The sequence below is a fragment of the Lygodium microphyllum genome, chromosome 26, assembly GCF_053477565.2.
Source record: "Lygodium microphyllum isolate KBCC chromosome 26, Lygodium_microphyllum_v1.1.10, whole genome shotgun sequence".
In the NCBI taxonomy this organism is placed as follows: Eukaryota; Viridiplantae; Streptophyta; class Polypodiopsida; order Schizaeales; family Lygodiaceae; genus Lygodium; species Lygodium microphyllum.
The window spans coordinates 35,356,507-35,379,537 of NC_141160.1; the positions used below are offsets into that span (position 1 = coordinate 35,356,507).

The following is a 23,031-nucleotide window of genomic DNA, read 5'->3' on the forward strand; positions in this document are numbered from 1 at the left end:
ATGGTATCAAAGTAGTCACATGACTATGAAGCTCAATTGAAGGCTGAGGTGAAGGTGGCGAAGTATGAAAGTAAGCAAACAAGACATGGGTAAGAAGATCTTCCATCTTATTTGATTTGCCTTGGAATCTAGGTGCACGACAATCCTAGGACTATAGTCTTTGATTGGAGTGAAACTTAGTGTAGCAATTAATGATGTTCTATGCAAGTATGCTTAGATGGACTTGGGAGATGATTACAAGTGTTTCAAGTCATCTATGGATACCAAGGATGATATCTTTGACTTTGCAGATCTAAACTCTATGTTGATACTTAAGGCGAAGAAACTTGGCTTAACTTACTCTAGCAAAACACAAAAGGCAAGGTGAAAACTCAAAACTCAAACTTCTCTTACATGAACGAATTATATCATTCTATTGTGGATTGAATGTGCATCATGTTTGTCATGGTTCTTTGGTTGTATGTGCATTGAAGGAAGAGAAGTGATCAAAACTCAAAAAACTCAAAACACACAATGCAAGCATCAAATACATGGCCATTGTTTCATTGTTTGGTTGCCTGTTGCTTGTTGCCATTTGATAGTTAGGATCATTGCACCTAGATTTAGCGTTCCTTTGCACTAAAAGATCATCATCATCATATTTCATACTCACAACATGACTTGAACCACCCACCTAGGACTTGCACTTGCACTGGTTAGGCTTGCACCACCTACCCACACTTATCACTTGCACCACTTGTACTACCCTCACAACTTTGCATCATCCACCTAAGACTTACACCACCTAGGGTTTGCATTATCTCATGGCTTGTACCACCTTATCTAGCACTTCTTGTTGCACCACTTGCCTACACTTGTCACTTACACCACCCACTTGTACCACTAGGTTTACACCACTTGCACCACTTGGTTTGCACTTGCATCACCTAGGCTTGCACCCTATACTTTGCACTTGCACTACCTATCTAGGACTTGCATCATTTGTCACTCCCACAACTCAAACTCACTTCTACATGTAATCCCATTCGCACACATACATACCTTGACTCCTCTAAGGCTTGACATGGTTGTGATGCTTTGATGAATTGTTGCACACATGAATATTATTTAAACAAAAGAAAGACTGATTTTGCACATCAACCTCTTATATGTTCAAAGTGTCTCAAGTGCCTCGAAGATTGTATGTTTTGGAATGAATTTGTTGGAAAAGCATTGAAATACCTTAGGAATTCACTAAAGAAATCATACAAACCAAGGTCAAGTGGCCTAGGAGACCTAAGCATAGAATACACAACAATTTGAGGAGGGAAGATCATCCAAGCTACCACCAAGAGCTAAAGTCCAATCACTACAACAAGGGCCTAATGAGAGAGAAATTATTGACTAAGCTATCAAGAGTACATCGCCCTACCTAAGAATTGTAGCATGGGAAGACTATACCCTACCCAAGGATAAAGAAGGGCTAGGACTCTCAAACCTTAAAAATTTAGCCAACCAAACTTGCTACAAAACGGAAAATAAGTGATTTATATCATGAGAACAAAGATTGGGCTATCCTTATAGTTGTCAAAATTTCTAGACCAAGACAGAGAGTATTGTGTGATAACGGAAACATTTAGCCAAGGTAAATTCACCATAAAGAACTACTCTCAAGTGTCTATGTCAAGATTGGGAACCCTATAAAGAACACTTAGGTATCTCAAATAGCAACAATTTCACACTTCCCTAGAGTTCCTCTGAATATGTGTGGTTTAGTATTTTCCAAGGGGCAATCTCAAGTGAGCATTAGATTCTAGCCAACAAGCTTGCAATGAAAGGCATCACTTAGTGGAAATCTCAAGTCAACATTTGAGTTTGCCAAACAAGATTGCAATGAAAGGTACCACTCTTGGTGGAAAGATGTATGCAACATAACATCAAGAGACTGAAAATTCCTAGCCCAACTAGAGGCTTGACTAATAGTGTGGAGACAAAATTTAATAGTGACATTTGCTCAAATTTACCCTCTAGCTTAATACGGAATTTTACCTTGAGGGAATTTGTTGGAAAGATGATCGACCCATTTTACCCCTCCGAGGTCTCAAAACCCAAAAATGAAGCTTTAACTAAAATAAACAAGAAGATGGGCTCTATTATATTATAATATATTATATTAATATAACTAATGATCATAGTCCTCCGAGGTCTCAAAACCCAAAAATTTATAAGAGCAATCACCAAGGAGAATACAAATTAAGTAGCTTTTAGGGCAAAAGTATCCAACCGAAAATATCTTCTAATATTAAATTTTGTCTCCACACTATTAGTCAAGCCTCTAGTTGGGCTAGGGATTTTCAGTCTCTTGATGTTATGTTGCATACGTCATTCCACCAAGAGTGGTACCTTTCATTGCAATCTTGTTTGCCAAACTCAAATGTTGACTTGAGATTTCCACTAAGTGATGCCTTTCATTGCAAGCTTGTTGGCTAGACTCTAATCCTCACTTGAGATTTCCCCTTGGAAAATACTAGACCACACATATTCAAAGGAACTCCAAAGAAGTGTGAAATTGTTGCTATTTGAGATACCTAAGTGTTCTTTATAGGGCTCCCAATCCAACTGCTTTTAAGTCGCAAAACTTCCAAGAATGTCCTTAATATGTTGCAGGTTCTAGTCAGCGCCCTTTCACTCCACCAGTCTCACATGAAAAGAGAGAATTTCTAGAGAAATATTTGGAATAGCAAGCCATAATCTAGAACTGGGTAAGTGAAAGGGGTAGCAAAGAAGATGGAAGCTCATCACAAGAAGTGGCTAAAGAAGAAGAAAAAGGAGAAAAGTGCAAAGGACTACAAAACCTTCAAAAAATTCATGCAAGCACCAACAAAGGAGGAGGCAGCTAGAATATAGGACATGGCTTATCGTCTTTGTCAATCCAAAATAAGCACTAAAGATAATTGATGTCAGAGCTGCTACAACTTTGCCATTGGGAAAACTTAGCTCAATTGAAGACATTGCCATCCCTAGTTCACCTACAATATGTATTACATGGGATCACACCTTCATATACATAGTTTCCCTTCCTAGTATATACTTAACAAAACACCTTTTTGGAGTCTACTACACCTTTTAATAACAAGTTGTAAAACCCATGACTAAAAATGTATCATGTAGGAAAGTGTTGATACTTAGCTTTCTTATAGACCCATATGTGCATGCCATCAATGGCCCCACATAGTTTTGGAAAGACACCTCAACTCCTCAAAATCTATTGTTATGGACCATAAACTTTCTTCTATTAGGAATCAGCACAATATTAGCAAATATCTACGAACTACACAATACATTAATAAGTATCTCACAATATTTTCTATTTATTGACTTGCCTATCCCAAACAGCTCAGCCCTATTGTTGCTTAGTTGGCCAACTCTTAGACATCACAAAAGCTAGATTCATATTGTATTGATTCTCTAATAGGGTCTTTCTCATCAAAATATGGCAAACGAGGCTCAATCCAATATTTTGGCTCTTGGAATGCATCACATGATTTACAATATTGTATCATATAACAATATTGGTATGCCAATCACATATTCAATTAGATTTGGAAATGGATGTCATTTCTAAAGGTAGGCTATTTTAGAAAGAATTATCACATGCATGAGGAGAACTTGATGATACCACACTCCACCATCACAAACAAAGAGATCCAATTATAAGCAAAACATATTAGTACAAGGATATTGGCATACATTGGATTTACGCTAGGAATTTGATGTTTTGTTTCTAAAGGTACTCCTCCAATACATGCATCCAAAATTCCATTTGAAAGGAATGGACATGCAATCATGTTTATCCTACATTTTTCCATTTTGTAAAAACAAGTGTGTACATATGCATTCAATAATGTTTTCTATAAAGATGATTGGCAATGTCTACACATACTATAATATTGAAAGGTCTTGAATTTAACTTTTGATTTGTCAAGAGATTTGCGATCTCCCCATCGCATCCGTGTAAAAGTCCATGTGTTCTTTCACCTCTTCTAGTTGTGCCCAGTGTAGCTCTTGTTCATGTCAAGCACGCCTCTCCTAAGCATCCCTCTTGTGGGTGACTCATGCCTCTCCCATGGCATGCATGATGGCACATCTTGTTCTCTTTGACCCTTGTCCCTTAATACCCTTGCTAGAGTGAAAGATGCCACTTTTCTTGGACCTTGATGGCAATGCTATGAAAGCCACCTAGAATCCAACACATCAAGGAGAACTGAACCACAAATGTGTCTAATGTGTCAAAATACTATAAAGCAGATGGCACATCTCCTAAGGCATGCACTTTGGCCTTCTCCTTCTTGTGCTTTTTACAAGGGGTGTTGATCATGTACTTAACTTGTGTTTTGTGAAATCAATAGCCAACTCTATAGCCACATTCTCTATCATTGCTCCAAATCCTTGGGTCAAAATTTTCCTTCTATACATGATCCAATCCAATCGCTCCTCAAATTGCTTTACTAAAAACACTTGTCTCTGCATTGATTCTCCCTTCCCCCCTCCCCAAAATTTCATTTTCTACATTTTGAAGTGTCATATGTAGCTATATTTGTAATAAAAATAATTTTTGTAGCTAAATATTCAATAACTTCAAGTGGTGACAAAGTACCCTCAACAAGTGTAACTTGTGTGCACACTAATGGTGGCCTTTTTGGAACTTGATAGGTGAACATATTATAGAAGATTGCATTACCATTGATGATGGACCTACATTCTACAAGTAGGTGGACATACTATCAAAGGTTACCCAAGGAATGGTGGCCAATTCATTCCATTGGGGATCTCATTTGTGGCATGCCCCAAGGTTCATGTAGCATGGTCGACGCATATAAGAGACATGGGGCAAGATATCCTCTTAACTCATTATGGAGAGGATGTCCAATGAGTCCTCCAGAGTGTATTAGTTGTGATCCATATGTGTGGTTGGTGGATATGCCATGGAATATAAGGAGTTGAAGTTACCAAAATCCAAAGAAGGATAAGATTTATATCAATACTAGTAAGATGTCACTAGTGTGTGCTATATTTGGTAAGCCTTTGTAGGAAAGTTTATGGCTACAACATATTATGCTTACCAACTTGTCCAAAAACTAGTTCTAAATATAAAAAAGCATGTTTAAGAAAACTGAAGATTTTTATATTTCATCTAGGTGTCTCAAAACCCCCAAAATTACTTTTAACTCACCAACATCAAAGGCTAGACTGAAACACTTTTTGGATATCTTTTTGCTTAGAATAGATTGTACTACGCTAACAAGATGCCAAAATGTTCAAAGTTTGACCAAATGAGAACATTTAAATAAATTTGAGACCTATGGTGATGTCTAATTGTGCAAAGAGACTTCTCCAAGGTGTCAGGTAAGGAAAAATATTTTTCTTCATGTGGTTGGATGCATAAATTCACACTCAAGGAGTGTGCAATGGACCTCTCCTTTTTGCCATGTTCTAGTTTCTTATATGACCTCTACTTTTTATTATCAAGTGCATCAAACCTTCTATTTCCTTATCTTCTTGTGAGTTTAAGAGATGCTTTAGCTTTTGTGTTGTGTGTGTGTAACTAGCACTTTTGAAGTGCTAACTACAACTAATGTAAGCACAATATTCTTTCCATTATGTACAAGCACGTATGGTTTTAGATGCCACACATATACTTTAGTGAATTTAGCTCCTATTCTTTAGTGAATCATATCTATGGAATCAACATATTATCATAATGAGTCTTTCAAATGAATGTCAAAGTTTATCTTTGTATCAAGCAACCTCATTCTAGTTCATTGTCCACTCAAAAAACTCACTTAAAGTTCTCTTTTGCTCAAGAAACTCTAATACTACAATTGAACAAGAGAGAGGGTTTCTACAAACCTTCCTCACAATGGATATTGAAGATTGCATTCCAACAAACATTTGGAGCCAACAAGGAGCGTAAGGATATGGAAGAAGAGGTTTGGATCCCCCTAGAGAACCACAACCTTACATAAGCTTTATCTAATCTTATGGAGGGTATTTGTAAAAAAATTTCCTATTAAAAACAAGGCTTGTAAACATCTTAAGGTATCTCCTCTTTGCATACTTGGTAAGAGAGATGATGAAACTACAAGTACAGTTGCGATTATAGAGAACAAAAGGGTAGTTCATTCAAGCTCATGAAACTTTAAGCATACTTTCGGATTACAAAGAACTAAAGAGTAGTTCATTCAAGCTCATGACTATAATGGAGAAGATTGGTCTACGTTAAGTAATTGGTTGGACGCATGCTACTTTGGGGGATAGAGGCAACATGAGTGATGAATCCCTCAAGATTTGAGTTGTTTTGAGAGGCTCTATGTGTAGCTCCATTTGACTATTCTAAGTAAATGTTTTGTTTCGCAAAAAGAGAATTAGTATAAGATTTGTATATTTGATAATCAAAGGTGAGGTTCAAGGATTTTTCTTTGTTAGGAAAAAAGAAAAGCCTTTTACACACTAAATGGATCCATTCAATGATATTGTAATTGCTTCCTCTACTCAACACATATCTATTTTATAATGAAATAAAGTAAGAAATTGATTCACTAAGCTTAGATGCATCCTTGAGTCCTTTGAAATCCTTTTTTAAAGACCTTATCACTCACTTCAATTGTCTCAATAAAGCTAGAGAATTTAATGAATAACTGATGTCTTATAACACACTCAAATCCATAAGATCACTATGCAATCACATGTCACATGTGGCATGAGCTCCAAGAAGTGCTAAGCATACATGGGAGACTTTCACTACACGTAAGGTACACACATGCACATAGACTTTATGTCTACATTTAGGCATGAAAAAAGGAAGTAGGGCATGCAATAATTAAGTAGCATCAAACCGAAGGGACTTTGATTCAAAGAAAACCCTTAGTGAAACTATTGGATATCCTAATTCACAAAACATTAAGGTCAATCACTAAGGTCATCATGTGAGTAGCCAATCATAAAGGTAAACTCGAGACATATAATAGATTCATGTACAAACCTTATACAATGCAAGTAACCTTTGTAAAAGATCGATATATAACCAACCTCAATAAATGGATATACAATAGACCTCAAAAAGAGATGAAGTGTTTGTAAGTACGTATACATGTAATGTGGTTCATTAAAAAGGTTGAGACTAAAAGGAAGGGGAGCCTTACTAATATAAGTAATATCATATTAATAAAAGAGAGCAAGTTTCCATTATTCCTCCAATATGCACCAACATAAGGGTGGTTGGGTTGCAAACATGCTTAATTATAAGTCGCCTGATAAACATCAAATTGTTGCTGGTGTGTCAACGGGAACCAAGAGAACCATGAATGCAAATGTAGATGTTGGTATAAATGTGGGTGTGGTGCATCATGGTAATCTACAAATACAAAGTACTCCCCTAATATGAAGTGCAGAATATTGCCTTTCACCATCCAATTGCAACTACATTGATTCAGACACAAAATACATCAATATAGATTAGGTTCGATTTCATTGTTCATTGGTGACGGAATAGAAAAGTTGTACATGAATCTTTCCACCATGCTACAAGATCATAGGTTCCTAGAACCCTGATTAAAACAGGATAATGGCTTCTCATAATCATTTTGTGTTCTTGGAGTGTCTTGAGACTTGGGTTCAACTTCACAATATCTTGGAAACAGAAAGTTAATACATAAAGCATTACTTAACTACTCAGTGAACAAATTATTAAATGGACCCCAGATTTGATCGTTCAATCTGGGATTTTACATTGCCCGAATAGTCCTTCGAAAGACACTATTTAATAATAAGGCCCATGACACTATACTCTTGCTCCTTGTGATCTCTACAAAGGGAATCTCTCTCTTATTGTAAGCATGTAGTGGTGTGCCAATCTTCTAGATCAAGCACTTCAGAAATGAGTACACGTACCTAAATCGACACGTGGATATATATGCATGTGGAGCCTAGCATGCTATGAATGCGATCAAGCAACACGTTTCTGAAACGCTACATTCCACTCCAAGGAGGTTCCTTACACGATCCTTTGCACAACCCTTAAAAGACTTCTGTGATTTGCTCCCCAGAAGTCCTCCAACGTAAGTCCGTCTATGCTCACCGTGCTTCCATTTGATCACGCCCTTCGGTATTCATCTCCACAATCCCCAATCACATTCAGTAAGTCCCTGCCCTTTTTGTAGACACCTTCTATATCTCTACGATCCTTGTCATCAAGGTGAAGGTTGAAGATTGCTTTTGTGTCTTCAATATGCTCCGATAAGCCAAGTCGAACTCCAATCATTGACCCAGCTACCCCAGGCTGCCCAAACCATGGAAAAACTCTCTCTCCCTCTCTCTCTCTCTCTCTCTCTTTCTCTCTCTCAGACTCACCCATAAGACAGCTCATATGTATGAACATATCAATCTTTGTCAATCATACACGATAATCTATCAGACTTTATATCTATCCGTCCATAAACCCTTACATGAGCCACCCAACTGAAAACAGAACAGACATTTTGAAGTCTTACCTTATCAAGCACGTATCTTACTGCCACAGCAGGAATTGACACACCGTGCTTCAAAGAAATAGATCTCAATGTTCTTAGGAGCTCTTGAAAAAGATTCCATCCTCCCCATGCATCAACCATCTGATAAAATGGGCAGCCAATCAGCATATATTACTGTTTGGACAAAAGACAAACAGTTGATGCCAGAAGGTGTCACAAACCTGTTTATACTTGTTAAGAGATGGAGTATTAATAGCTGGCCCAACGAATGGAATGGAAATATTTGCATCCAGAAACTTCTCAGAGAGCAAACCACCCATAACAGTTCCGTACCTGCATCCATGTACACAATCAAATAGAGGGGGTACTATCATAAAGCATGCATGATCTCAACCCAGACCTACAACATACGTTAGAAGTTTTACACCAGTCACACTGCAAAGTTCTGACATCCTGCGCAGTGGTCGGGTGTCTATGACCGAAAACTGTACCTGGATCAAAGAAAAAGATATAGAAGTCCAATCAAGTAGATTCGGTTAGCATCAAGCCCACAATGTCCCATTAAGCCTAGATATGGAAATTGACAAGACAGGCTCAGCACTAATCCTGCCTGATTGCTCACAATAGGTATCTCATGTTCAAGTATGGTCTCCAAATGTTTGGTATCAAAATTTGTCAAGGCCAAGGTTTTGATTTTTCCTGTCAAAACAATATAATTTTTAAACAACCTTTTCAACCATCTGAAACAAACCAGAGTTGGAACTAGTGTTAAGATTCGGATACACTACTACTTTGCCATAGTAAAGTCGGGACAAAAATCACTTTTTAGCATCATCATCATCATCATCAGGGACAAAATCACTTTTTAGCATCATCATCATCATCATCATCAAGGATCATACAATTTCATATGGCTTTCAGGGATGCTCAAGTCCAAAACCCTGGCTAACTCTGTTTTTGCAAAAACTCTATTTGTAAGTGTAAAAGCTGCAGCTGCATTTTCAGACAGCTTCAGCAACCCTACCCTAGGATCAAAACATCTGCCCAAGCATGCATCCCTGACAAACATAATAGAAACGCGATCTTTTTGTTTCTGAGAAAAGAAAATTCTATTAACGACACCTCGAGAACATTCCTGAGGTAAAGCATGAAGTACAAAGAAGGCCCAATAAAGAGCAACTGAATGCATCATAAATACAATGCTTGTACAAAACGCAAAAACATATGTAAACAGAGAAGAAAGATAACTCTTAAGTGAGTGAATGAATGCTGTAAATGAAGGAAAGAGTGTACAACATGCTCAAGGAGAGAGCTGCCCAACAGCCAATGGCTCTCATGGGAGTGGGCTGACCGAGGTGTCGATAAGTGACATCCACCGGAGACGATCCGGAGTGCTGTAACCACCGGTCGGAGCTCAAATGAGGCTGAAACTGGAAGGGTAGCAGGCTAGAAACCAAAACGCAGCTGTCCCTGGGGCTGAACTGGTAAACGCAGAAATGTAACTGCCTCCTACCATGGTTGCTTTATGGTGGGATGCACCAGGCTGATTATGGGCTAGAGTTACACTTGCAGACCCTTTCTGGTTTCAGTTTTGGGCCTAAGAGGGGCCGTTGAGCTAAAAGTGCATTATCTAATTAGCTCTTTAAAACAGCCCAAAACATGTAAATTACCCAAAGTTTCATTAAATGGTGCACAGTCGTAGAGAGTGTGTCCCATAAGCCAAACCCTAATTTGGGAGGATCCAATACATAGGTTGTCCACCACTCAACCTCATCCTTTGTCTTGCATGTTTCAATTATCAACTCTCCCTCCACTCATTTTCCAACCCATAGCAACTGCTACCACATCATCACCATCCCTTAGCACCTTGTCCACTGTGGCCACCCTACTATCCAACCACTTCAAGTGCATGCTATAGCTTGTGTTTATTGTGGTGCAGGCCAAGTACATCGACTGCCCAATGGCCTACCAAGATCACAAAGGTGATGGTTATCTTACATCAAGAGCCCGAAGGCTCACCCCAAAGAGGTAAAGGCATCAAAAAAAGGGTGCTCATCAGCTACCCAATGGCCTACCACAACTTACAAAGGTAAATGGAACAACTTGGAACCTTTCTTTTATTTGAGATATAATTTGCAGCCTATCAAGTATTGTATCCGAGGGGGAGAATGAAGAAGGATGGTCATATCCAATCACATCAAAAACAAACAAGCTATCCCAACCACTCATGAGTGTCAATGACTAAGAAAAAGGATGAAGAAGTATGGAGATGTGGTAGTAAGGTGGTAAAAGAATTGCCGGTGGAAACTCGAGATCTATTAAGGGGTGCTCTACACAATGAGATGCATAGATGAATGCTACATGATGGGAATATGCAAGTAGCAAATGCATGTTGGACAATGCCATTTTACAAAGATGAGTATAATCATGGAATGCGAAGGAAAGGTACAATGGGGAAGGGAGATCAATATCAAAAAATGTAGAATGATGTCAGTATTATACATGCTCCCGTGTCTAAACACATCTTAGGTGTGAAAGGGTGTGTGTCAAAGATGTGAACACCTTTTACACCTTCCAACATTTAATAAAGGTCAAAGATTTGGGAAAAACGCTGCATCTATATAAATAAGGCCCTAACTTTTGTACTTTCATCAACATCTATCACACCAATCTATTCAACTTGTTATGTATTTGCAAGAGAGCTCTCTCTCTCTCTCTCTCTCTCTCTCTCTCTCTCTCTCTCTCTCTCATCATGGAGCTCATAGTTGTCAAATACGAAAGGTATGATACGGTACAGTACGATAAAATACGGTACTAAATGGTATCTTATGATTTTATAAGGTGCGGTACGATATTAGTGCAAAAAAAAAATTAACATGATTTTTTTAAAAACCATAAATCATTAAATGATAGAATACATGTTTAAAGTGGAAATAGCCATTTCATTACAAAATAAGATGAATACATGAGGGTGACCATCACGGTTGCATGGGCTGCACAAAACATGTGATACAACTACAGTCTAGTGTATCATAGTGACATCATGCATGTGGATACAATGATAGTAGATACAAAAAAGAGAGAGACCTATGAATCTATGATGAGGCATCACTATCATCATCATCATCATTAGAACGATCTAAGTGCTCATCAAGAGAGTCTAAAGATGACACCTCGATATTGGATGATGAGACACACTCATATTCATCCTCACTAATGAGGAGGTAGACAAGCAGTTGGAGTGACCCGGCACGCACGCAACACCTGGAACAGATAAACACAGGCTGTGGAAGATGATGCGCAGCTCCAAAAAGTGCCCAAACAGGCAGGCAACATCGGCAAACAGATCGCCCAGCAGTAGGAAGTGTGGAATCAGCAGGGGTAGCACTCCAGGAGTCTCTGCGGATTGAGATATCCACTGGAATGGGTGTAGACAGCAGTAAGAATGAGGGCAGGTGGGCACCAAGTGATGAATGACTGAGGGATGAGAGGATGCACTCACTAGGGTCCTATTTATAGAGGATTGGGGATGCATCTGACCTACTGCCAGAAATAAGGCATTTAATTTAATTATTCAGCATTTTTGTGCTTTTGGGGCTGGTTTAAAGAGAATTAATTAATTATGGGTTAAATGAAAACCTAATTTTAGTGGCTCATCATTGCCATATTGGCTAATACTTGGCTAGGAAGCACCCTCCTTGTGGCCATTTGCATGTCTCTCTTATCTCAAGACTTCTTTTTAGATGCCTGGTAAGTGTTTTGCCTTCTAGCATTCTTCTTGTGAAGAGGGGCATTACTACTTCAGATTGTCAAAGATATATTTCACCTTTGGAAACAGTCCCTCACATTCTATGGTTCTACCCTTCAACTGACAGTTTTCAGGAAAAGTTGCCTGCATATTTAAGAGCAAGATTCACTCCTACATCTTGTAAACCCTTTTGGTTGTTTGGGGTACACCTAGAGCTCTTAGAGACTTCTCTCACATCTTGCAAACCCTTTTGGTTGTTTGGGGTACACCTAGAGCTCTTAGATACTTCTCTCACATTTTGGCTTGGGTGAGATTTTGGGCACTTTTAGACCAACTAGAAGACTCAAAATCATACAGTTTTTGCTGACTTTGGTTGATCCATTTAATTTTCCAGAGGATCTCTTCAGCAGTCATTGTATGATTGCTTCAGGGTTCATGATAACAATCCCGAACAGTACTATCTTTTGCAGTGTTTTTTCTGAGGTCTATGTTATTCTAGACATATTTCCTTTATACATTGGGTTTAATACTTTTGGTACTTTCTTTTTCTGGTGCTCACCTTCTGGGTAGCATCACAGCTGTAAGTTAACTTGATCAGACAATTGGTTTCACAAGAAACATAAGTGTACATCTTGTCTCAGAAAAAAAAAATGAAAAATATTAAGTAACTATTGAGCTACCACAACCATGTGTGTTTACGACTGTATTCAGAAGAGATACACCATAAAACTGCTGCCAAGTTCCGGAAATTGAATTCACCCAGAAATGCATGTCTCAAGTACAGTTCATTCCCATGAATGGGGGGGGGGCGCAAAAAGGCTCACATAAGATCTTGGTACACCTGACCTGTCTAGTCTTAATTTTTTAACACAGATAAATTATCAAGAGACTGCTTGCCTTCCTCTTTAAGATCCGTTAAATGTTTCAGGGCATCTAAGTATCCAATGTTTGAATATTCCCACCTGTTTCAAAGAAATCCAGAATGAAGGTTTTCAATAAATGGCCACCACCAGAATATCACAGCTTAATATATCTTTTGCATCAATATAGGCCTTCAAGCAATAAATGCACAAACATCCTATGACATTGATGCTATATTAACATCCCATGATAATGTTGTGATCAACTTAATTTTGCTAGAAGTAACGTCAAAGAAAGTCTTGTTCAAATTGCTAACACACCAGTGAAATTGAAGCATATCCAATGCTTTCACATCCATCCTCTTTCGAGATCGATCAATATTCGCTTCAACGTATGCTCGCGTCATCTTCACAGGTGGCGGTACCCATTTTGTAAGCCTATTTCATGAGACCTCAGAACATCGCCAAGTTTACTCATGCAAAATATATTTCTGTAAGATAGCATCTGTTAATTAAACTTTTGACATAATACTACTAGCCTTGTCACAAGTTTACCTCAAGCTTATACTTGAAAATGAGAACACATAAGCATATATGATATCATAGTGTTTACTCACCCTTTTACATTTTGTGCAAGCTCTTCTCCACGTTCTCTACGAATTCTATTGATAAATATTCCAAAAAGATCCTCTGCAGGCCCATCTACATAGAGGCATGAGCACACGATGGCATATTTAGGCAAAGAAAATTACCATAATCTAAACGGTGCACATTAGAACCTAATTTCTTTTCTTTTGTTTTAGATTTAGCCTAGTTGGTGAAAGAGGGGCATCATGGATGGATTCAATGTCCCTCGAATGTAAGAGTCTTCATTCTATCCACAAAGCCACCAAGATGGGAAACCACATGATGTTAAACAAAAACTGTTTAAAATCATCGATGCAAAGTGAGCTGCTGATAGCTAATAACGAAGTTGACACTTACCGGCAGTAATCACTACTTGCAAGAAGGTTCAGAGATCAGGTAGTAGTTATTGACAAGTTTTTGAACATTTTTCTCTAGACTAGACATTTGCCCAATATTCCTCTTTTGGTTGAGCCATGTCAGGCTTGCTTAGGAGTCAACAATGGGCACAACTGTTTTTAAAGGGTTCATTCATTTTGAGTTGGCACATGATTGTGTGTAGCCAATATCATGTTGGTGCATCAATGTGTGAGAGTATACTACTTGTAGAGGATTGTTACTCGATAAGGCATAGGTATTTACACAATTCAAAGGGTGCTTACACACAGAAAAGTCCGAAGTTTTGTGAAGTCTGAGAGACAAATTAATGCATGACAATTGATCCATATCGCAGAGGAAAAAATGCTTACAATATTACCAAGCTATCTTTAAAAATATGAACTCTTTCCTTCAGCCCTTGCACCTCATCCCACCCACTCCACTATTGTTAGGAGGCAGAAAAATGCAGCCACCTCCTACATTGCACCCTGTCTCTTCAGCTTGCTACAATTCCTTGTCTTGACATTTGTGGAAAATTGTGATGAAGAAGCTGCGCACAAACCACATCCCACATCCCTCCCACCACTCACAATAAAGAACTGGAACGTGTCAATCCTTCAACTTGAGCTTATTTCTAGACCTTATGTTTCACCGGAATAAAACAGCCCTAGTCAGTCACTCCCAAAAATGGAAGAAAAATAGACAATGAACAGGCAAAGACAATCATGAGACTATGAACCCCAATACTAAGAGTTATCAATGGATGGACAAAGGAAAGCTACAGGGCTGTAGTACAATGAGGAAACCTGACAGTTGTGTGAATGGAGAAAGAAGATATAGAGCTATAATACAATGAGGACACCTGACAGTTATCTCAATGGAGAAAGGGTAGGCTATGTGGCAGTAATACATGAGGGAACCGGATGATACAAGTCCCATGAAGGGAGGCTAATAGATTAGGCTGAAATCTAATGAAAATAATGCCAGTAGTTTGGAATTACCAGACCAAAATTGGTCTAGCCTGAATCTGTTTTAATCTTCCTTAGTCCAACCTACACCTAATTTGGAGGTGCTATGTGTTAGTCCCACTCAGCAGTTGTCGCCAATTTGTACTTGCAAATGTCTACTTCTGGAGCTCTTTCCTGGACCTCCAATAGCCTGCTGATCCTGCATCCTTTTTTTTCAATAAATTTCCTGTCTCTGTCTGGTGTAGACGAACCGTCCAGGCTCATCTGAGAGGAGGATCGCAATCACACCCCTCCCCTCCCCCAACAAAAAAAAAACTAAACCTAGGGCTGCCCTCAAACTCATAGCCTCCTAGTAATCCCAAAATGCCCTTCACAATGGAAGAGGGATGGAGCATGGTCTCGTTCCAACCTATCTCGCGAATAGCTCCTACAGAAGAATCCTCAACAAAGACGGCTTGCTTAGTGAAGACAACCAAGATATGGAGTCTAGTAAGGCCATAAACTAGAGAAGATGGAAGTCCAAGTCCGGACATGGAGGCCACCAAAACGGAGCTCAATGGACGGTTAGGTAATAGAGATAAGATGCCAACACCACAAATAGGCACCGACAAAACGTCACCAACAGTGACTATAACCTCTAATTAATGGACATCCTAGAGCCAATCTCCTCAAGGCATCATATGAATCAATCCACCATTGTCAATAAGCCAAGGCCACTCTAAAGAAGAGATAGCCAAAGAAAAAGGCTTCTCCATCTCATGGATATGAAGGAAAATGGACTCATGTAACAACTCAGAAGAGATAGAGGAAGGCAGAGGGTCCAATGTATATCCACCCATTGCTCCCAAATGAAGGTGATGGTATTTCTTCCAACACTTCTCGTTGAGGTGCAAGAGCTTTCCACAACGAGGACGCTTGAAATATCCTCAATGCTTCCCCTCAATATCTATATCAAAGTCTAAAGATGACTCTAGCTTCTTTGCTTTTTTCTACTTGCCTTGTCTTGTACCTGTAGATGATGCTACAACAGCACGACTATGTGCACTAGCTCCACCAGAATCTCTGCCCCTATGACACACATCCTACTCAAGCACCAATGGAACAAGCTCCTCCCAAAGAAGGTTGTCTTTGTACTAGTACAAACTGATTCATACGGTACAATCCGTACGGTACTGTACCATATTCGTACGATTTAGTACAAAAAAACTGGCACTTTTTGGCCACTCTTCCCTAAGGCTATAACTTTCTTCCTTTCTTTCTTTTTCTTCTTTCTTCTCTCTCTTCCCCAAGCCTTCCTCAAGCATCTCACACCCTCTTTTTCTCTCAAGCCTCTCTCTCTCTCTCTCTCTCTCTCTCTCTCTCTCTCTCTCTCTCTCAACCTTTTGTCTCTCAAGCCTACTCTTATTTGTATGATCCTTCATGTATGATATATCCACTCCCATCCATGTACTATACTCTATGTATTCGTATGATTTAGTATGAAAGAATTGGCCCTTTTGGCCACTCTCCCCCCAAGCCTCCATCTCTCTCTCTCTCTCTCTCTCTCTCTCTCTCTCTCTCTCTTCCCTCAAGCCTACTCCTATTTGTAAAATCCATCGAGTATGATGTATGCACTCTCTCATCTATGTACTTGTAACTTGTAGGTAACAGTAGTGCATGTTGAGCATGCGGCATGAGGTTTTGGGATGTTACCCTTAAATATTCATCTTATATACTCTCATAGCATTGCTATTTAGGGTTTAAACATCTATTCTATTATCTTTCGTCCAAAATAATCTATTCTATTTAGAGTTAAAAAAAAAATTGTACCAATATCGTACCGTACTTTATAACTCCCAAGTAAGTGATAGTGTCCCGTATACAAGAGATGAGAAGACTAGTGTAGAACACATAATACATCGATGACAAAAGATATGACAAAAGTATCACAGCAAGGTACTCTGAAGGAATGTCCTTACCAAGGGATATAATGTCATCCCAAATCTCCTCGATCTTGTTGATATAATCCCTTGTCATAGGAGAATCTACCAAAGAGCTATCATAGTTTCAACTAGAGAGATAGGCAATACCCAAATGTCTAGATCTGGTAGAACCTTTCTGGCAATCCAGATGCGTCTTGCATCCACAAGCACAAAATCTGCACAACTCAACAAGAGAAAAGAGCAAGCTCTAGCATTCAACCAATCCTATAAAGCTGTCGAGACCAAGGTCATTCCAACATGGGATCCATGGTAGATAGGAATATAGGAATTGTGACAAAATCCCAAAGGTCATAATTGTGGAGGGTGCACTCAACTTTGCATGACCATGGAGGCTAGCTCGTCCCATCCAACTTCTCGGATGTGAGTAGAGAGGGTGGGATAGGCACCTAAATAAGGGGTGTCAAACTTGCCAATCAAGGATTAGTAGCCCCAAAAGAATGTCAAGAGTGAGAATGATAGGATGGTGATTGGTCTTCACGGTCTAATCCACACAACTGCCCCAATCATACACATCACTCGTAGATGTCCTTCAAGGATACCTACAAGAAAACACAAGAAAAGAGATGCTGCTCTAGGTGTTCTTTGCCTATTTGGGATCCAGTAGTCGGTTGTACAGCAAAGAAGATGATGTCAAGGAGGTAGATAAGGATTATCCCAAGTGAAAGAAGTACTTGATGCCAAGCAAGAGGGGTAGATCTACAAAATGCAGCATGCAAGGCTTTGTTGCCACAAATGCAGCCTGTCAAATCAGCAAAAACTTCTCGCCCAGCTAACCAATGGGTTGCCCAACTTATAGAGATGATTTGCTTAATAAATGTAGCAAGATAGGAAGTCCATCCACTTGAAAACAAGCCACCCAACTAAGATTGAGGTCTGCTTGGCTACTATAGCAGGTGCAACCACTAACCCCAATGGCTTAAAAATACAAGGCTGCAACCATTAGCCCCAACAAGCAGCACTCATCGTCAATGTGGGCACCAAATAGTAGCAGGGGGATGAGAGAGAATAGGGAGGGCTAGCTGATCACAAAGAATAACATAAATGAATGAGAGGTCTGGCCACCTATAAATACGCAAACTTAGGCCACAACCAATAATCAAGTGACCAGGCCCATAATGTGGGCACCCATGACAGCCTACAGTGCTCAAAAAGAAATGCACAATGTATCCTCCATCTAAAGTGGCTAAACCACATAAAATGACAGACAAAGACAATGTCAAAGCCCCTAATGCCCTCATTATCGGAGCATGTAGGGTTGAAGGTCTACCGCAGGGGTAAGTGTTACATTTATGGTGTAATACTTTGGGAAACAAGTGCGAGAGAAGACCGTCCGGGGGCCTTGGGCACCCGAATGGGGTCAAGGGGAGCCTAGGATGTGAGTGAGTGCAAAAATAGTATAACTCACTTTAAGGAGACGGCTGGCGAGAGAGACACGAGGAGTGAGAAGTCTAGCCAGCACTTCCTAGACGTGGCTGGGAGGAGAAACAGAGAACAGTCTCTCATGCTTTATGACAGAACTCGCGCGCGGGCACTTATGATAAGTCTCCCACATCTATTACGGACTGGCATAAACAATAACTGCACTTAATACTGGTATCAGAGCGGGTCACGTCAGTCGTCGTCTTTTCGAAAAGAGCCATCGGGCTACGTCTTCTCGGAAAGAGCTGTCGGGCTATGTCCTGTCGAAAGGATTTTCGTCCTCATCTTCAGCCGAAGCGTGAACGAGTCCCGTCTTAAACGTTTCTATGTTGGCGTGTGGAAGCGTTTGACGCTTCTGTGTTGGCAATAGCTGCAGGATTCGAGCCTGCGCGAGCGTCGCCTGAGAGATTACTTCAGTGTTGGCATTGCGGGCAAAGCCCATGTACTTGGCATGGACGGCAGGATGGTACAAGTCGGGCGAATTCCCGTTTTAAGTCACAATTGTGATCATAGCTTGTTCACACGTGACCTAGCAGAGGGGTGTTTAATCCCCTCCTTATCCTGTGTTCCTGCCGACAGGCCTTATTCCCACGCGACTTGCACAAATTGGAGGAAAGTCACACTATTCATCACGTCTTTTACTATCACTAAGTTGTAAAGGCCATCGACATCTGCCCTATTACTATAATCAGGGAAGTACCTCATCTTGTACGCAAATTTCTTATATTTGTTTTCTAATTCTAGTGTATTAATGGAGGGGAAAGAGAAAGAAGGGGTAACCAAAGGCTCTAGTTCCCAGGACCATCCTACGGTGGATCCCCATGAAACGGAAATTCAAGAAGAAGAATGGAAAGAATTTTTTGCTACACGAGAACAATTTGATGATCTAACTGCTCATGTGCAAGCACAAGGGGTTCAAATGGAGTTGCTAACTCAAGCACTCACAGAAATAAAATCTCAATTAGCCTTATTACTAGAAAGGGATAAAGGTAAGGTACAGACCTCAGATATTCCATCTTCATCGAAAGAACTTGATGTGACTATACGAGAGCCTAGGAAACCCCACCAAAAGCTGAGGGATAACCCAGTGTTAAAAGATATGAAACCTCCTCAGTTTCATGGGTAGGAAAAGGATAGAAATAAAGATATTATCTTTAACTTCCTCCAAAAATGGGAAGATTTGCATAAATTATCCACCACATCTTCACGTGCTGGAGGCTAGTTTAACCTTGGGACCAAAGGCATATAAATGGTGGAGAACTTTAAAGGAGGCAAATAAAATACCTGAAACTTGGGCTCAATTTGAATCGATCTTTTTGAAAGAATTCCTTCCTGAAAATGAAATGGAAAGAAATTGGGAAGATTGGGATTTTTTCAAACAAAAGGGAAGACCTTTGCTAACATATCTCGAGGAGTATCGTGAGATAATCCTAAAATTGGAGGGAAGAGATGAATTTCAAAAGACAAGAGGATTCATAAGGGGACTAGATAAGGCCTGTAAAAAGAAAGTGAAAAGGAGTTCACCTAAAACGCTTGAAGAGGCAATTAAATTTGCATTAATCAATGAAGATAATACACGTCCAGGTGCACTCACTAGTCTCATTGATACGGAGCCCAAGGCTAAGGAATTTGAAGCCTTAAAATTTGTAGGCAAATTTAAAAGGAAAATGTCATTCCTTAAGGGTAAGAAACAACCCTTTGAAAAGAAACAATATATAAGACCGAAGTTAAGTTAAGATGACTTTGATAAGGCTAAAAAAGAAAGGCTGTGTTTCAATTGCCTATCCCCTAACCATGCTGCCTAGAATTGCCCTCAAAGGAAAAAGAGGGAAGATAAAGGAAAGGATAAGGACAAGGGCAAGGGAAAAGACAAACAAATCCATGTAGTGCAGACCCTGGAATTAGTGCATGGATTGATAGCTGGAAAGAGGGTTAGAGTCATAACTGCCACCCACAACTTCATAAATTATGCACTTGTCAAAAAATTGAAACTTCCCCAACAAAAGAGTGGACATCAATATGTTATTCATATGATACAAGGTCAAGATAATAAAATATGGGATACAATGGTATCCAATTTGGAAATTGAGTTCCAAGGATATAAAAATAAACTTAATTTCCAAATTATGAATATGGAAAGAGCTGATATTGCTTTAGGGAGGGAGTGGCTATAGGGATTGGAACCATCCTTAAAGCGTAGTTATCATCATAATACACTGGAATTTGAAAGGGATGGTAAGACTTTTGTGATTCAAGGTGAACATGAAGTATCCGATAACCCTTTGATGTGTTCCATTGAAGTTCAAAAGCTGATAAAGAAGGAAGCTTGTGAGGTATATATGTTATGGTCCCTTCCTGTACAGGACACTTTTACTTTTTGTAATATAAAGCAACAACTTTCTTATGTTTGTGAGTTGAATGTAAGTAATGAATTAAGTGGTTTGTTAGATGAATTTAAAGATGTGTTTCCTTCTAATTTACCAAGTGGCCTTTCCACCAGATAGGGGTGATGTAAATCACCCAATTGACATAGATAGGGATACACACCCTATTTCTAAACCACCTTATAAGCTTAGTGAAACACAGCACCAAGAAGTCGAAAGGCAAATTAAGGATTACCTTGATAATACAACCCAGCAATTCACCTTGGGCTTCGCCAATTTTATTGGTAAAGAAAAAAGATGGTTCTATGCGACTTTGTGTTGATTATAGAGCACTTAATAAAATAATAGTGAAGAATAAATTTCCTATGCCCAGAATGAAAGATCTTTTTGATCAATTACAAGGGGCAAAATTCTTCACAAAGATTGACTTAAGATCAGGCTATCACCAAGTAAGAATTAAGCCACAGGATGTTCCTAAGACAGCATTTCGTACTAGATACGGGCATTATGATTTTTTGGTGATGCCTTTTGGCCTCACTAATGCACCAGCTACTTTTATGAAGCTGATGAATAGTGTATTACGGCCCTATCTAGGACACTTTGTAGTAGTCTTCTTGGATGATATCTTGATCTTTAGTAAATCAAGAGAAGAACATTTGGAACACTTGCGATTAGTATTCCAATTGTTAAGAACACATTCCCTTTATGTGAAGAAAACTAAATGTGAATTCTTCGCACAAGAGGTCAAATATTTGGGGCATATTATCTCGAAAGAGGAAATCAAGATGGATCCAGAAAAAGTAAGGGCAATTATTGAATGGTCATCTCCAAGGAACCTGGAAGAGCTGCAGATCTTCCTAGGTTTATCTAGATTTTATCGTAGATTCATTCAAGATTATGCCAAGATAGCTGTTTCAATGACGGGCCAACTTAAAGGGAAAGGGAAGAGCTTTAATTAGGGAACAGACCAAAATGAAAGTTTTCAAAAACTTAAGGTAGATATTGCTACAGCCCCAGTACTATTAATTGTGGATCCCAATAAACCATTCATGGCTGATGCCAGTGATAGGGCAGTAGGCACGGTCTTATTACAAGAAGGTCGACCAATTGCTTTTGAAAGCAAGAAATTAGACCGTGCAAAACGGAATTATTCTGTTTATGAGAGGGAGTTGTATGCAATAGTACATGCAATGAAGAAATGGAGGCACTATCTGTACGGCGCCAAACATTTGATCTTGTTGAATCATGAAAGCATTAAGTGGCTTAATGACCAACTGGATCTACAAGGGCGTAAAGCCAGATGAACCGAACTCCTCCAAGAGTTTGACTACGAAATAAGGTATAGAAAGGGAAAGTACAATATAGTGGCTGATGCACTCAGCAGAATGCCCATCATAAATGAATTGAGTTTTACTCAGTTCACTTCCGATTTACTTGAATCCTTAAAAGAAAAATGCCAGGTTGATCCAGCATATTCCAACATATGGGAAGCAATAGAAAATGGGGATCCAAATGGAAGAGCCTCCACTGAGGAAGGAATATCTGAGGATGTTCAACAAGAAAATGGAGCATCAGGGGTTGCTCAAATGGGATTCAAGTGGAAGAATTTGACCATTGATAATGGTTATTTGCTCTACAAGGGTAGGGTAAGTGTCCCGAAAGATAAAGAAATAAGGCGCCAGATACTCTTTGAGTGTCATGATACCCCTAGTGTGGGATATCCAAGAGTTAATAAGACTTATAGTCTTATTAAAAGGCAGTTCTATTGGCCTGGAATGAATAAGGACGTCCTTGACTATGTAGTCAAATGTAATAAATGCCAGGTTAATAAAGCTGAATGATTGAAAATGGGAGGACTTCTCCACCCATTAGAGATTCTTTCGGGAAAATGGGAGAGTATCTCCATGGACTTTATTGTCGCGTTACCCAGAACACGGAGGGAGCACGACTCTGTGTGGGTGATTATGGATAGGTTAACCAAAATGGCTAGGTTTATTCCAACTTCAACTGATGTTAAAACACCAGAATTGGCTAGATTGTTCATAGAGAACATATACCGATTGTATGGCCTTCCGGCAAATATAGTTTTTGGTCGAGATAGAAAATTTGATAGTCAATTTTGGCATGCTGTATTTAGGAAGTTGGATTCTAAACTTAGCAT

The 23,031-nt window shown here is 39.3% G+C and overlaps 1 protein-coding gene across 2 annotated transcripts in view; it reads right to left on the reverse strand.

Moving 5' to 3' along the window:
* Window positions 1-7,408: 7,408 nt before the first annotated feature.
* LOC148013138 (uncharacterized) overlaps window positions 7,409-23,031 on the reverse strand; it is a 57,918-nt gene continuing 42,295 nt past the window's right edge. The window contains exons 2-9 of one of the 2 annotated variants that reach the window (XM_087668081.1): window positions 13,733-13,817; window positions 13,437-13,553; window positions 13,153-13,217; window positions 9,130-9,206; window positions 8,919-8,998; window positions 8,729-8,840; window positions 8,529-8,648; window positions 7,409-8,317 (exon numbers count right to left, since the gene is read on the reverse strand). In XM_087668081.1, coding sequence (XP_087524207.1) covers window positions 8,132-8,317; window positions 8,529-8,648; window positions 8,729-8,840; window positions 8,919-8,998; window positions 9,130-9,206; window positions 13,153-13,217; window positions 13,437-13,553; window positions 13,733-13,817 — 842 coding nt within the window. In that variant the 3' untranslated portion in view covers window positions 7,409-8,131. Of the gene's footprint in view, window positions 8,318-8,528; window positions 8,649-8,728; window positions 8,841-8,918; window positions 8,999-9,117; window positions 9,207-13,152; window positions 13,218-13,436; window positions 13,554-13,732; window positions 13,818-23,031 lie in introns of both variants that reach the window. The other variant, XM_087668079.1, reaches the window with a different exon arrangement.